We start from the raw sequence: 16,054 nt of genomic DNA, 5'->3' as shown, positions 1-16,054 counted from the left end.
GCCAAACTCATCCTGAGCACACACAAAGTCACAGCCGAAGTAAAAACAATAAGTGTGGCTTGATATTGAGTAAGAAAAAGGTTGATAAACTCTGTGAGAATGGGTCTGCAGAGAGAATTTTGCCGCGATCCCAACTGTCTGTTATCAGCCTGCAGCCAGGGAGGAGAAATCAGCTGAGCTGCCTGCTCCCTGCACACAGATGTGTGTGTGAGGAAATCCGTGGATTGGTCAATTTGGACGAATCAGCGGGGGCTTAACGTAACGGCTCCGCGGACGTAACGTAACGGCTCCACGGATTGGTCCATTTCGTTCCGGGTACGGCATGATGTCAAGCCGTACCCGGAACGAAATGGAAGAATCAAATGGACAATGACGTATCTCCAACGAGGCGTTTTGGGGAGGTATTTTCTGTGTTACAGTTTTACTCGCTACAGGGTGTACTTTGAGGGTTTGTGACTCTGCACACCGTTTACATGCATAAAAACCTTCATAACACACAAGGGGACGGGTAATAACCGGAAAAGCATGACATGGGCCCTTTAAACACAGACAGTGGCAACATTTCGGTGTTAGTTACTAGACCGACTAGAAAACTGGGTCTGACTTTCAGCAACAGTTCTAAACTGGTTTGAAACCTTGTTATCCTTTATTATTATTATGCTGCAAATATCTGGAACAAACTACCTCTAAGTTCTTCTTCCTATTGCTTATATTAAAAGTAATTTAGACAAGGAAACTGGCCATAAGCATAGTTTACAGAGAAATATAAATATGGTGGGTGAAGAAAAATAAAACAAACTATAAATTAAATCGCTAACAACTAAGTCATTAAAAACTAATTCATGATTATCATTAATGAAAAGTGTCATTGTGTAACTATTTTATGAAAGGATCAATAGTCATCCTTAGACTATCAATATCGAGGTATTTTGTAAAAAATATTATGATAATTGATATCTTACACACACCGAGCCCTTTGCAAACCCCCCACATGAAGCACTCACCCTTGTCCATCAAACTCTGAAGCCTGTCCACCTCTTTGGTCTTTTCAGTGAGGCTGGCCTTCAGCTGGTTGATTAGCTGATCGCTGGCCTGGAGATGCTCGGTGAGGTTTGCTTTGACAGCGGAGAGATCTGCAGCTGCAACACCTACTGAGTTATGGTCTGCAATGAATATAGATGTTTCTTACATTACCTGATGCAATCATACTGACACAAACCAAAGTAAATTTAAAGGGGACCTATCATGCAAAATGCACTTTTGTACGTCTTTTATACATGAATATGTGTCCCCGGTGTTCCAGGGAACTCACCAAGTGTCAGAAAACACAACCCTCTCTATTTTCCTCCATACCCAAATCTCTAAAAAAGGGGCTGCAACGGATCTGATACAGACTGACCAGATTTGTACACTTCTATGACATCACAGAAGTGGCGCTACGGCTATTGGGCCAACTCTCCACCTATCAGGGGAATGTGGGGTTGGGCCACGGCCGGCCATTGCTGCTCGAAAGCACTGGAGACGCTGTAGTACATATGCCAGGCCTGTAAGTGGCGCTGTAGTCTGCCACAAAAGCAGCGAAGAAGACTTCCCGCGCATATGGTAACCATGGTTACCCTTCTGTTTATTCTCCGCTGTGGCTTTTTTTCTCCCTCCCCGAGGCAAGCGTTTGCTCCCGCTGCTTTAATTCAATGCAATCCCTCCCAGTCGAGGCAAGCACTGTAATTCTCTCCGGTTAGTCCACCAGCAGATGACAAAAACATGATGCTAATGTTATCCTAATAATAAAGTGCATTTCAGGACAATCTGTATTATTTCACAGTATAGAAGCAGTACAATAAGTAGCTTTCTTTAATTGCATATGATGGTCATGAGCACGTATAAAGCAAGTATAAATAAAGATACATGCTAACATCTTGGTTTCCCATGTACTATTCCCAGTAACAAGCAGTCAAATTTGGCCAAAACTCAAACCAATATCTTCATTCCTGACCTCCAACCACTTGTTGATGTAGACTCTCTTTCTCTATATATACAATGTGGCACATACAAAAGCACTTTTGAAGTCATTTTGCATAAATTATAAAAGTATTAACACATGTATTGGTAAAGTGACTGCATTTTATATAAAGCAGTCTTTACTAGTATTCATAGGCAGGGTCAGCCAAACAAAGAGCCCCCTGCTCAAGGAAGCTAACATTCACACATTGGCCATGGGAGCAATTTGGGGTTAAGTGGGATACAGCAACATGTTGATGGCAGGAGCAGGGGTTGAACCCACAACCTTCCCATTTGAAGACAAACCCACTGCCTCAAGCAATTTTTTCACAGATCCATTGCAGAAAGGTAGTACACTGCAGATCATTCCAGTTTTTTCTGGTTTCCCTTCCATTTACAAGACTTGCACAGTCCTCTTCACCCCACCACCACCATTATCAGGGGGCGATCCCCTAATAAGAAAGGTCATTTTCAGGGTCCCCCCCATAATCTTCACTTCACCTGTCAGTGGTCATAATGTTATGGTTGATCGGTGTAAGTATCCCTTGTCTCGAATGAACTTTGCCTTTGACTCCCTATTCCACCATGTTCACCAAACCTGATCTCCGAAATGCAAACCACCCAGTCCGGATCCGTAAAGAAGACGAGTGGAAGACGGCTTTCAACACCCCTCTGGGCCATTTTGAATACCATGGTGATCCCGTTTGGACTCACACATGCCCCTGCTTTATTCCAAAACCTGGTAAATGTTGTCCTTGGGCACATGTGTAACCATATTGTTTTCATATACCTTGATGTCATTCAGATTTTTTTTTTAAATGAACAAAATGAGCGTGTGAAGCACAACTGTTTTGGAGAATCGCATGTTCGTTAAAGCAGAGTAGTGAGTTTCATGCTTCTACAGTTTCTTCTCTCAGCTACATCATGGCCAAAGGACAAGTAAGAATGGACCTGGCCAAGGTGAAAGCAGTCCATGACAGGCCCAGTTTGGAAAGCTGTAAGCAACTACAAAAGTTCCTGGGTTCTGCTAACTTTTACAGAAGGCTTATTTGCAACTATAGCCGCATTGAAGCCCCTCTAACAACTCTCACTTCCCCTTCCCGAATGTTTAGGTGGATACCTGAAAGAGTCTTTTGCTGAGAGTTAAAACAATTAGAGACAGTTTAAGACTGACTGGCAATGAAATATTCTGTTAAATAGAGATACATAAACGTAACCATAAAGGTAAATAGTATTGGCAGTTCTTGATTCATTATTTTTGATAGTTTTTATCTTTTGTAACAGCTTAAATGTAACATCTGGATTTCAACAACATTTCAAAACACTTACATTTGTTCATGATTACATAAATACACAAATAAACTATAAATGACCTCCTGAACAAAAAACAATTGACACTTGATGAAGCCAAATACCAAACAGTCCAAATCAGTTGTGTGCATTTCACTTTTTGTAATTCCTCTGAAGCATTCTGTCTGCTGCTGATCATAAACATACAACGTTTAGAGTTATTCACGTTGAAAAAAAAATAGGAGGTGGTAGTCACAACCAATTATTGCTTGAATTGAATAATATTCAAACTGTATTGATCCTGTATAGATTTGTTTTACTGGTTAATAAAAGAGAAACTAAAAGAGAATACCATGACATTGTTGTGAAAGCAGGGATCTTAATTTCAAAGATAAGTTTCAGGGAGGAGTTGTTCACTTTGAGAAAAAAAGGTGAAGTGGTAAAGCTGCTTTTTATCTGATAACAGCAATTTGTTGAAGTGTGTTACGTCCCCACTAGGGAATGAGGAAAAGCAACACACACCAGTTGGAATTGGTAATAATTATAAGGAGTTTATTAAATAATGATGTAACAAAATGGAAGGCAAGCAGCCTGGAGCAAACAAAAAGGCCAAAAGGCGCACGTTTAAATGAGCAACCAACAAAAGGAGGACTCTAAGAAGGGAGCCTAATTAAATACAAAGAAATAGATACTAATAAACAAAATAGCAACAAAACAACTCTCACTATCGAAGTGGTACAAACTAACAAAAGGAGGCTGTAAGAAAAACACAGCTATACTCAAGGACAAGAGTCAACGTAAAACTAAGCTAATCTATACACCAATAATCACAACAATACTAATACGGACCACACGAGTTAACCACTTAACAGATTTGTCTACAATTGAAGAGCAAGTAGCGAGAGGCGTATGTTCACATGATCAGAGCCTTCCGACTGATAGTATTAAATGCATCCTGTGTGTTGTGTTGACTCCCATTACAGAAACATGTGACTTTTATGCCCTCACAGTGTAAATGAAGTTAGAAAAGTCACAACATAAACCAGTGTCTGTATTTAAACCAAAGTAAAGCCTTACTTCAGATTCAGTGGAGATCCATCCACCCATTTCCAGGTCGCTTCCTCTCTGTCACTCAAACCAATCCATGCATTTGACTTGGTAAACCAACACATAAGTATCTGTTGAAGAAGAACTTTAGCTATTACCCCAAATATCTGTGGTTTACATATGTACCTCAACATAAATGAAGAATGTTGCGTGAGAAAGACACATTATTTCAGCTGTTTATGATCAAAACTATATGTATTGATTGAATATGTTACATCTGGTGTTAATTAGATGACCCTTAGAATCTTATAACTCTGAGATTGAAGTCAGACTTTTTATGACAACTTGGTAAAAACTTGGTGGTGTTCAAAACAAGTAAATAGGGGAAGGAATATCGATTATAATAAACGCATTCAAACAATCACACAATCACACACAAACACACACACACACACACACACACACACACACACACACACACACACACACACACACACACACACATACACACAAACACACACACACACACACACACCCTAGAATTTCCACACTTTTGTTAGCCCCGAACATCCTGTATTTAATATAAATGTGTAGGGGGGGTGTACAGTGGGTGGTCATTGAAAATGTGTTCTGATATATGTTCTTCACAGAAAATGAGCCAAGGCCATTGAGTGTAAGTTTGAAAAAATAATTTCTCATATCATTTTTCTTTAGATACATAATGAAAACGGGACCACAGACCCGAACACCATACAAGGGTTAAGAAAACATGGGAAGTGGTAAAGCTGCTTTTTATCTGATAACAGTAAGTTGTTGAGTGCAAGAGCTTTATCTTGTCAAAGAGTAATACACCCACCATATTTTCTTTAAGTGTTATCTTGTGTAAAAAGGTTGCCATTTCCTGATCTAGCTACATCAAATTTGCACATTTACTCGAGAACTGTAATGTACTTCAAATAAAAGGGAGTTTGACTTTACTTTTTGGAATGAAACATGAGCAAATCCTGCAGTAAAAGTCTTGTTTGTTTTTGTATTGAAATGAAAACTTGCGGGATGTTTATGGTGCTTCATATTGCATTGACTGAAGTCAGACTGATATTTATTTCAAAGTCAAAGTTATTTGCACCGTTTAACCTTAAAACGTGTTTCACATTCAGAATTTTAAAGGTTTTGAGTCTTTGGCTTTGTCTCTCGTGAGTCGGTTGATTTAGTTAATATTATAGTTCCAAATAAAAGAGGAAAACAATCCAAAAACTGGTTGTTTTAATCCACTTCTTATTGAATTTACAGAACAATACTATACTGTACCCTGATTTATACCGCTACCATGATATAAAACTGCATATACTGTGAAAGAAAATCTTATATCCTACACTAAAATAATCAAAGGTACTTAAGGCAGTTATAAATGAAACACTAGACAAAAGAAATGTACAAGGTTACTCAGAGAAGCAACACACACCTTCAGCAGGTCAGAAACTGACCCTTTTTGGGCATAAAGGCACTGCATCCTTATTTTATAATAACATGTGACTGTGTGTTCAACTGTGGGAAGACAGCTGTGACTACATTTACCAGTAGAACATTTAGAAGAAGTAGACTTTGAGAAGTTGCGTAATTTGAGATGGGATGATTACTAACATGCAGATAGACTGCTACTCATCGTGACCTTCCCTTTTATCACTCTGTGGTCACAATGATGCTATCTCTGTCTGAAGGAGTTGCTGTGGATTTGCATGCATGTGAACAAGATGATAAGTATCAGTGTACATGGCCATAAAATATAATCTAGCCTTGAAATCCCCTTTCCCCGAATAAGGGCCTGTCCACATAATGCTTTTTTTTCTGGGAGAAAGGCACCGAGCAGAGTCTCCCCCGAGCGTTTTATCAAAAACAAACTCCCAATGTTGTTTTGTTGTTCCTATGACAGCAATGTCTTGACACTGTATCACCATTGTTGTATTACAGACTAGCCTCACCCCTTGGATTGTATTATCGATTTGTGCTATGTATTTGTTTGACATTGTGTCTATGAGAACAAACAGGAGGATGCTTGTTCTCACATTTTGTGTGATTGAGCGTCACAGCTTTAGTCTGACAGCCTTAGAGTGAGGAGGATGATATGTATACGGTACGATAAAAGCCACACACTCACTGGCAGATCTGCTCCAACAAACAGGCTCTTTGGTATTTGTTATGATGGTTACTGTCTGACAGTGAGACAGTCATTTCCTTCAGTGACGTCAACAGCGTTTTTCTGGAAAGTTTAAATATTTTCAACTTGACCAAAAAGGTGGAACGGTCAGAAGAAAGACGAGGGGTGCAACTCTTTCTCTGAAGACCACGGTGTAAAACAGTATAAGCTATCGCCTTATTGGAATACATTTGAAAAAAGATGCTGACATGCAGAAAAGGCGATATGTAGACCCAAAGCAGTTTAAGTTTAATAAATCAGGTCTGCAGTAAGCCAATTGTATCTACCTATTTGAGAACATGTAAACACACTGACTGAATAAAAGGGCTACAAATACATCCAATAGATGATGTAATCCCCATAAAAAGCAAAAGGGGTATGAACCTCCCTCTCACTATCCTGCTCAGTGGACCAGAACCTGGGGGACGGTCTTCTGCAGGTTCAGTCCCGTGAGAGCGGAGAAGGGAGGGAGGCCTTCGAAGCCCAGCAGCTGGCGGGTGGAGGACTCCCAGCTGAATCCAAACTCCAGCCGGCTGTAGACACACGGGTACTGCCGGTCCGCCCAGCAGACCCAGTCCACCGCCCTCTTCACCTCCTCCCAACGCTCAGGCCTGGAGGAAGAAGAAGAAAGTCGATATGAAAACAGGTTGCCACTCTGGATAGAGTGACAGCTAGTCTCCAAAAATCACCCAGACCCTACCAAACAGTGCCCATGTAGTTATAGCCTTTTCTACACTTCTTGCGAGACGTTTGATTCTTCTAAAATGGAAGCAACATTCCCCTCCATCCTTTTCTCAGTGGGTCAAATATGTTATGTACTTCTTACAGTTAGAGAAAATTAAGTTCTTACTCAGGGGCTCCTCTAACACCTTTATTAGAACATGGAAACCCTTTCTGGACTTTTATGACTCCTTACAAGATCCACTTGATAAAGAATAAGGTTGGATTGAGCAGTGAGCTGTGAGCATTTAATATATATTTATATATTATTGATTCATAATTTTTCTCTTTCTATTCCATTATCATTATTATTATTTGCTTTCTTTGTGTTTATCTCTGTGCTTTTTTTTTTTCTTCCTTCTTTGCCCCCCTTGAACTAATGTAATTATGAAAACACTGTATTTACTGTTAAAGGGCTCTGTATCCTGTAACTCAATGGGTTAATGCAGGGGTCTCAAACTCAAGGCCCGGGGGCCAAATCCGGCCGCGACTTCATTTTATGTGGCCCCGCAAGAGCTTGCAAAGAATATAATACGTTTATTATACGGTTACTGCCACTTTACAGAAGCAGGTTGCCCATAAACTACATGTCCCACAATGCATCTCGTTTTGTGACATGCCACTGAAGAGACTTGCAATTATTTGCCCTGGACTTCATTGGTTCCCGCAAGACATAATGCGGGAATGTGAGAGCAGACAGGTGTCGGTGCTTGACTTTATCAACAATGTTGCAACCTGGAGCAGAAACATAAAAGAGACACACACACACACACACACACACACACACACACACACACACACACACACACACACACACACACACACACACACACACACACACACACACACACACACACACACACACACACACAGTACTTTTGACAGATGTGTTTCTTGCATAAATACAATATCTCCACCTTGATGTTTCATTTGTATAAGCACTTTTTTAATTGGGTTGTTTAGGCCATTAAAGGTGGGGTCGGTCATTTTGGAGAAACCAGCTCGAGTGCTCTAGAATTTGAAAATACACAGCCGGAACAATGATAAGTTTGTGCACAGATGGAAGAATGACAGGCAGGTAGGCCATCCAGTTACTTTAGCCGGGCCGGCTAAAATGATTGGTCGTGCGTTTTACAGTACTACGGCTTCCACAGATGACATTTTGTTATGGATTTTTTGTCAAAGCACTTAAGATATTCATTGCTATCGGGATGTTAAGAGCATTCCATGGAATATAACAAAAAGTGTATCTCGAGCCGGTTTCTCAAACTTACCTACCCCACCTTTAACTAATAGTGAAATTATATTTAATGTTCATAGTTTAAATTCTGGTGTTTTCTGTGTTGTAACAACTCTCCTTTACACATAGTTCTCCAATCACTTCTCAAAAATGCACCTTTTAGAGCTTCTAAACCTGTGTACATAATTTCTATCACCTTTCTTGTATTTCCCAACAGTGCATCCATACTTAACCCTGCACGGGTAAACTGAAAATAATGATAACACATGTGACAACAGAACAAGAGTTGAGAGTCAAGACAAATTCAAATAAGCTTTATTGACATGCCCATATTAAAAACATACTATTGCCAAAGCACATTGACAATACAGATTTAAGACTGAAACAAGTGAGATAATCAAGTCCATTGTGTTAAATAGAGACATATCATCTTACAAAGCCATACAGATGAATAATATTCTAAATGTATTGATCCTGTATAGATCTGTTTTACTGGTTAATCAAAAGAGAATAGCATGACATTGTTGTGAAAGCAGGGATCTTAATTTTAAATGCTGATAAACACAAATGTCTTTCCTCTGAAGTACTCTGTCTGCCGCTGATCATAAATATAAAAAGTGTACATCATTTCAAAGACAACTTTCAGGGAGGAGTTGTTCACTTTGAGAAAAAAAGGTGAAGTGGTAAAGCTGCTTTTTATCTGATAACAGCAGTTTGTTGAAGTGGAAGAGCTTTATCTTGTCAGAGAACATGTAATACACCCACAATATATTCACACGGTTTTTATCTTTGTATGCATGCTCAAAGAAAGTTGCCATTTCCTGATCTAACTATATCTAATTTGCCCATTTACTAAAGTACTGTAATTAACTTCAAATAAAAGGCAGTTTACTTTTTTAAATGAAACATGAGCAAATCCTGCAGTTAAAGTCCCAGATTATTATTGTGATAAACATACATACATTTTTGTATTAATTGACAGCACTAGTTCTTACAGTATGTACAAAGTGGCTGGTACCTATGCATGTTAAATACCTGCAATAGATTTGTACTCACATGGCCACAAGAGGTCGTTGTTAGGAAACATACTGTATAACACACAGGCTATTTTACACATTTGAACAAGTTAGACCAATGCTGAGACTAGAGTATTGTTGTATATGTCTGAATTATTCAATAATGTTTGACAGTTTTTCTTTTTCTTATTCTTATCATATTCTGCTCAATAAGGCACCTTCAATATTATAACTTTCAGGAACTGTGGGCTTATCAGCAGATGTTTTTAAGAAGCTGTTTTTATGTTGATATGTAAAAAGATTTAACATTTATATTTTATTAGACATTTTCAAAGACAAAAACATATGGACGAAGACATGGCTCAAAACATCACAAACAGAACAGGACAATAACATGAAGGGTGGGGGGATTACAGTGTCAGTTACATTTAATGTATGCATATGGCGTTGTATTTATACATGATTTGCTTCATAATATAGATATACTTCATTGTTTCCTCATTATTATTATAAAACAAAACATTTATAATAGATAAATAAATAGATAAATAGTCAAATAAATACATTTTCCATTTAATTTCACTTCTTTCACTATTATTACCATTATTTTTCTGTTTCTTCATAACTTATTTATCTTTATTTATTCATTAATATTATTATAATTATTATATTTTCTATTGGCAGCCGAGATGGTTTGAGTCCTGAGGCCTGTACTACGAAGCCGGATTTTCCTAACCTGGATATGTTTGAGTTAGCCGGTTGGCCCATTCCAAAACATACGCGCTCTGGCTAAACTGTACTACGACGCTGGTTATCAAGTGGATCGCTCAAGCCAGCCGTGTCCTATCTAGTTAGGTGCGCGTTCACATGAAAGGGGTGGTATTTGGAGCATTCGACCAATCACAAACATGGACAAGCGTACTGACAGCGCAGCGTCATACTTCCTGAATGAAAAGTGAACTTTAATATTAGTCAAATATGAAGAAGTTAAACTTTAAACATCCATGACTTAAACACTTTATCCAGGATAAAAGCCACATAGCTGCACCTGCAAGGTGAATACAGCTGGTAAAAGAAAAAGCGCTTGAATGCGTACATTAACAGGTTTATGAAATCACTGCCCCGTCCAAGACACGAGTGGATCTGACTTTAATTACATTTGACTCGAGTGTTTCGTCAACTTAATGTGTTGCTTAAAACAATACTTCTGCATACAGTATGTGACACTGTGAGTGTTGCACGGCCAGATACGGCTCAAGAAGCTGACTCAGATAAGGACATATATGATATGAATGATAATGGGACACATCGACGTCTGCACTCACAGTGCCGCGGACTGTACTTAATGTTACTCTGATCCGGTTACTTATGTCGTGGCAGATATTTAAGTAAGCTTTCTTAACGCTAATGTTATAATAGTCAGATTGCTCTGAAGATGGGAGGGGATATTCTATTAATTTTCACGTTCACACAGTCAGTTGATTTTTGCCGGCCGTCTTTCCTGCAACGGCAGTTTTTCTGTATTTCCTCTATCCTGTAATATGACTTGATAGCTTTAAACTCCGCACACACGGAGCTCTGATTGGTCAGCAGGCGGTGCTTTCACTGAGTTGATCTCTTAGCCTGCAACCTAACCTCCTCCCGAGGAGGTTAGCCGCTCAGCATAAGTTACCATGGAGATCTAGCCCGCTAAAAAGAGAACCAGCGTCGTAGGACCGGAAAGCCCGAGTTTTCCCTGAAGTCAGCCGGCTAAGCGAAAATCCGGCTTCGTAGTACAGGCCTCAGGAAAACCCTTATCTTATCCCAGAGCCTGTTGTCTGGCTTAACCAAATATAATGGCGCATTTCCACTACACGGCCTCGCTCGGCCTCGCTCGGTATGGCTAGGCCTCGTTAGGACTGGCTCACTTTATGGCGCATTTCCATTACAGTTTAGGAACTGGGGTAGTATCTATAGTAACGCAGTGTAGGCGGAGCCGTGACGTCATCTTCAATGAGAACCCCAGAAAAACAACACAGCCGTTAGCTGTTAGCCCTCAGAGCTCACAGCTCCTCATATATATTCAGAAACTAAAGTTAAACAAGTACAAACCACAGACTGCCTGTGTCATGGCGAATACAGTCGCTGCTTTATTTATGTCTGTATAGGCCGTTGTTGTGAGTGTGGACGGTCGGAGCATATACTGCGTTAGCTTAGCCAATCTCCATTTAGAAAACACGCATTTTAAAAGGTTTTTCGCCTGCCGTCTGTCTGCAGATTTGTCAAAGCATTAATTCATGGTTTTTACTAACCGGTATCAGTATGTTGTTACTTCGGCATCATTTTGAAACGTGTATTACAATTAAATCACGGTCAAATATGTCCATCTTGTTGTAGTTGTAGCCCCCTTGCCAGCGATTCTCTCTCTAGTTTAGCATACTAAGCCCGACTCAGTCTCGTTGTCTCTGGCCCTGGCCCCACGATTTTATGAGGCCAGAAAAACTGTGAATTAGGACCCGTCGGCCGGTACTAGGCCAAGTGGAAACGCAACCAAAAACGGGCCGCTGACGTCACAGCCCTCTTAAACCGTGCTCCGCGCTGTAGTGGAAACGCGCCATAACAGGGAGAAAGCAGCTTCTTCCATACTTCAGATGTTTAGGAAGTCCTCCAGCCATCTATTTCAATTGAAGCAGTTGGGCTTTCTGACTTTCCAGTTCATAAGAACGTTACATAAGATATGTAAAAGGATTAATACAAATACTAATTTAATTGAGGCAAACAAAAGTTGGCAAAAACTAATTAAATTACTATTTATTTATTACTGATATTAATCCTAAACAAAAACACTAAATACATGTGATTTATCAATTCGAGCAAAGTAATTCTTATTCATGAAATCAGACATGTTGTTAAAGGTGGGGTAGGTAAGTTTGAGAAACCGGCTCGAGATACACTTTTTGTTATATTCCATGGAATGCTCTTAACATCCCGATAGCAATGAATATCTTAAGTGCTTTGACAATAAATCCATAACAAAATATCATCTGTGGAAGCCGTAGTACTGTAAAAAGCACGACCAATCATTTTAGCCGGCCCGGCTAAAATAACTGGATGGCCTACCTGCCTGTCAGCCTTCCATCTGTGCACAAACTTATCTCGTGCCCTCATTGGTCATGTGCACGTTCGTGTGTGTTGGAGGAGGGGCTCTGTAAGGAAGTGGCAGATTTTCTCTGGCTGTGTATTTTCAAATTCTACCGCACTCGAGCTGGTTTCTCCAAAATTACCTACCCCACCTTTAAGTTTTAAATAACTCGATTTAAACTAAATTGTAAAAGCATGATTGCATGTTTAGTATCCAAACAGTCACCAATGTTATTTCTCACAGATCCAATGCAGATTGGTCCTACAGGACCGGTCGTTCAACTCTTTGTAAGCATTGAAGTATGCACAGTACTGTTCGCCATAATATGGACTCCATCCTCCATTATCAGGTAGTGATTGGTGCCAAAACCTAACAGGTATTACAGGAAAACAAGATGAACTAAAAGATTGGACATGAAATACAAATAACTATAAGTAATACAGTTGTGTTCTTTTCGTAACACCCAAATTAATAGAAAGGTCACAACATAAACCAGCGTCTGTAATTAAAAAAGTAAAGCCTTACATCGGATTCAGATTCAGTGGAGATCCATCCACCCATTTCCAGATCCCCTCCTCTTCTCTGTCACTGTAACTCATACCAATCCAAGTCGGTTCCTTGATCATGCTAGAGATGGATTCCTGTTCACATATTAAAAATGCAGTTTACTGGGATGGACATCAACATTCAGATAACTTTTCCCTTTTTACTAGCTCAGAAATATGTAATTAACACCATTGTTGTAACGTAATCATTATAGCTGATAGACACATTTGCTAGTATATGTACAATTAAAACATTATTGATTGATAAAAGCAGGAGTTATACAATCACAAGTGTTAAAGCAGCACATATTACCTGTTCTTCATAACTGTGTATGATCACCAGATGTGCTCCTCCGGCTGTGCAGTTGTCTCTGCTTTGTTCCCAATAAGCTTTCTCAGTAGAGAGGAGATAACAGGAACAACCAAACTTCCTCCATCCTTCAGGACACGTTTTTGCTGTAAAAGTTTTAAGATCTTGTTGATTTACTGCTTTAACTGCTGAAATATGGAACTCTTGAGTGCATTATATGTCACTTTGGTAATAATAATGAAAACACATATTTATTAAGAATTTTTAGAGGGATCAAATGAGATCACAAATTTCATTGCAAAACAACTACTTCTCTTTTTTGGGATTTAACTAACTGTTTGGATGTGATCTAGTCAGGCACCATAGCACTGAGACTGATCTTGTTAAAGTCTTCAATGACATCCACTTAAACACAGACAGTGGCAACATTTCGCTGTTAGTTACTAGACCGACTGGAAAACTGGGTCTAAATTGGTTTGAAACCTTGTTATCCTTTATTATTGTTATTATTATTATTATTATTATTATTATTATTATTATTATTATTATTATTATTATTATTATTATTATTATTATTATTATTATTATTATTATTATTATTATTGTTATTATTATTATTATGCTGCAAATATCTGGAACAAACTACCTCTAAGTTCTTCTTCCTATTGCTTATATTAAAAGTAATTTAGACAAGGAAACTGGCCATAAGTATAGTTTACAGAGAAATATAAATATGGTGGGTGAAGAACAATTAAACAAACTATAAATTAAATCACTCACAACTAAGTCATTAAAAACTAATTATTGATTATCATCAATGAAAAGTGTTATTGTGTAACTATTTTATGAAAGGATCAATAGTCAGCCTTAGAATATCAATCTTGAGGTATTTTGTAAAAAATATTATGATAATATATATCTTACATACACATACCGAGCCCTATGCAAACCCCCACATGAAGCACTGACCATTGTTGTTCAAACAGTGAAGCCTGTCCACCTCTCTGTAACATTGATTTAAGTAGTCATGCATGTGAGAGATCTCCTCATCTCTGTCCTGGAGAGACTCAGTGAGGTTGGCCTTCAGCTGGTTGATCAGCTGATCTCTGGCCTGGAGACGCTCAGTCAGGTTGTCTTTCTCTTCAGTCACTGAGGTCAGGTTTGCTTTGACAGCGGAGAGATCTGCAGCTGCACCACCTACTGAGTTATGGTCTGAAATGAAAATAGATGTTTCTTATTACCTGATGCAATCATACTGACACAAACCAAAATTAATGTTTTCCTAATTTGGCCCTAGGAGAAAAGTAGAAAAACTATAGATGTTTTGGTCAAATGTGCATCTTTCAGAGCAGAATATTGCTCCTTAAAATCACACGTTCATAATGACATTATTAAACGTATTAAAAGAAAGACTCACAGTGGACAGCCAGGCCGATGAGTCCAGCCAGCAGGAAAACACCCAGCAGCCCCAGACCGAGAACAGACGCTCTGAGAAGTCTCCTGGGACCTGAACACAGAGAAGTCCAGGGAGTAATACAGTAAATCCAAAATCCACAGTGCACTCTGACTGATACTCTTACCTTCTTGTTTTGCAGATGATCTTGAGTTTAGGGGTTTGACATCGTCAACATTGGCATAGACTTCCTCCATTGCTCATGGGAATGCCAACTCTTTCCTCGAAGGTCAGCTCTGCAGCAAGTATCCTGAAGTATGTGACCGGGAAAAGTGTGGTTGCTGGTTTGAATTTCTAAATGCTTAATCTTTTTGAGGAAATCACACATCATTTTATATAAAGAATATCAGGAAATACTAACTTGTGCACAGTGCAGTGACAATACAGATTTAAGACTGAAACAAATGTGATAATCATGGCCATTGTGTTACATAGAGACATATAATCTTACAAAGCCATAAAGATTAATAATATTCAAAATATTCTGATCCTGTAAAGATCTATTTTACTGGTTAATAAAAAGAGAATAGCATGTCATCATTGTGAAAGCAGCTACAAATGATTTTTGCCGTGAAAAGCTGGCTCTCTTGATGGCCCAAGGCACAAGACGAACTGGCACAGATTTAAAGAATATTATTCTGTTAATGTAATGTTAATTTCTGAAAGTTGAGACAATTTAAGTTACCTTTTGTTGAACTACTGTATAAGTCTTTCAGTCTTCCTCTCAGTTATCCACTCTCAGGTGAAAGCCGTACTGCAGACGCCAGCTGATGCGCCACAACACCACTTCAAGCCTGGTGACTGGGTAGTGATCAAAGACTTCAGGAGGAAGCACTGGAATCAGCAACGGTTCCAGGGAAGTAGCGTGCCAAGCTATCAACACACGCAACAGAGGGTTGTGTTGTTCAGAGGGTTTTGTCGCATGTGTTCCGTTTCATATACATGTAAATACAAGTTTTACACAGAAAAAAGTTTTACATATGTATTTTTGATCCACACATATTTGTTTTCCGTTTAAAACCGCATTGTATGCACCTGTCATCTGGTTGAACTCATGATATCAAGGGTGAACTTGTTCTCTGTTTCAATCTGTTGCTTGGACAAATGCATGATTGTGCAT

The 16,054-nt window shown here is 39.0% G+C and overlaps 1 protein-coding gene across 7 annotated transcripts in view; it reads right to left on the bottom strand.

Annotated features, from left to right (window-relative positions):
* Positions 1-6,325: 6,325 nt before the first annotated feature.
* LOC117487624 (CD209 antigen-like protein A) overlaps positions 6,326-16,054 on the bottom strand; it is a 63,912-nt gene continuing 54,183 nt past the window's right edge. For 3 of the 7 annotated variants that reach the window (XM_034136249.1, XM_034136243.1, XM_034136244.1), the window contains 5 exons: positions 14,451-14,693; positions 13,485-13,627; positions 13,152-13,267; positions 12,868-12,995; positions 6,326-7,140 (listed from right to left, as the gene is read on the bottom strand). In XM_034136249.1, coding sequence (XP_033992140.1) covers positions 7,118-7,140; positions 12,868-12,995; positions 13,152-13,267; positions 13,485-13,627; positions 14,451-14,693 — 653 coding nt within the window. In that variant the 3' untranslated portion in view covers positions 6,326-7,117. Of the gene's footprint in view, positions 7,141-12,867; positions 12,996-13,151; positions 13,268-13,484; positions 13,628-14,450; positions 14,694-14,898; positions 14,989-15,061; positions 15,242-15,619; positions 15,808-16,054 lie in introns of all 7 variants that reach the window. The other 4 variants (XM_034136246.1, XM_034136247.1, XM_034136245.1 and 1 more) reach the window with 4 other exon arrangements.

This window comes from Trematomus bernacchii, unplaced genomic scaffold (assembly GCF_902827165.1).
Source record: "Trematomus bernacchii unplaced genomic scaffold, fTreBer1.1, whole genome shotgun sequence".
Lineage (NCBI taxonomy): Eukaryota > Metazoa > Chordata > Actinopteri > Perciformes > Nototheniidae > Trematomus > Trematomus bernacchii.
This window is presented reverse-complemented; position numbering and strand designations above follow the sequence as displayed.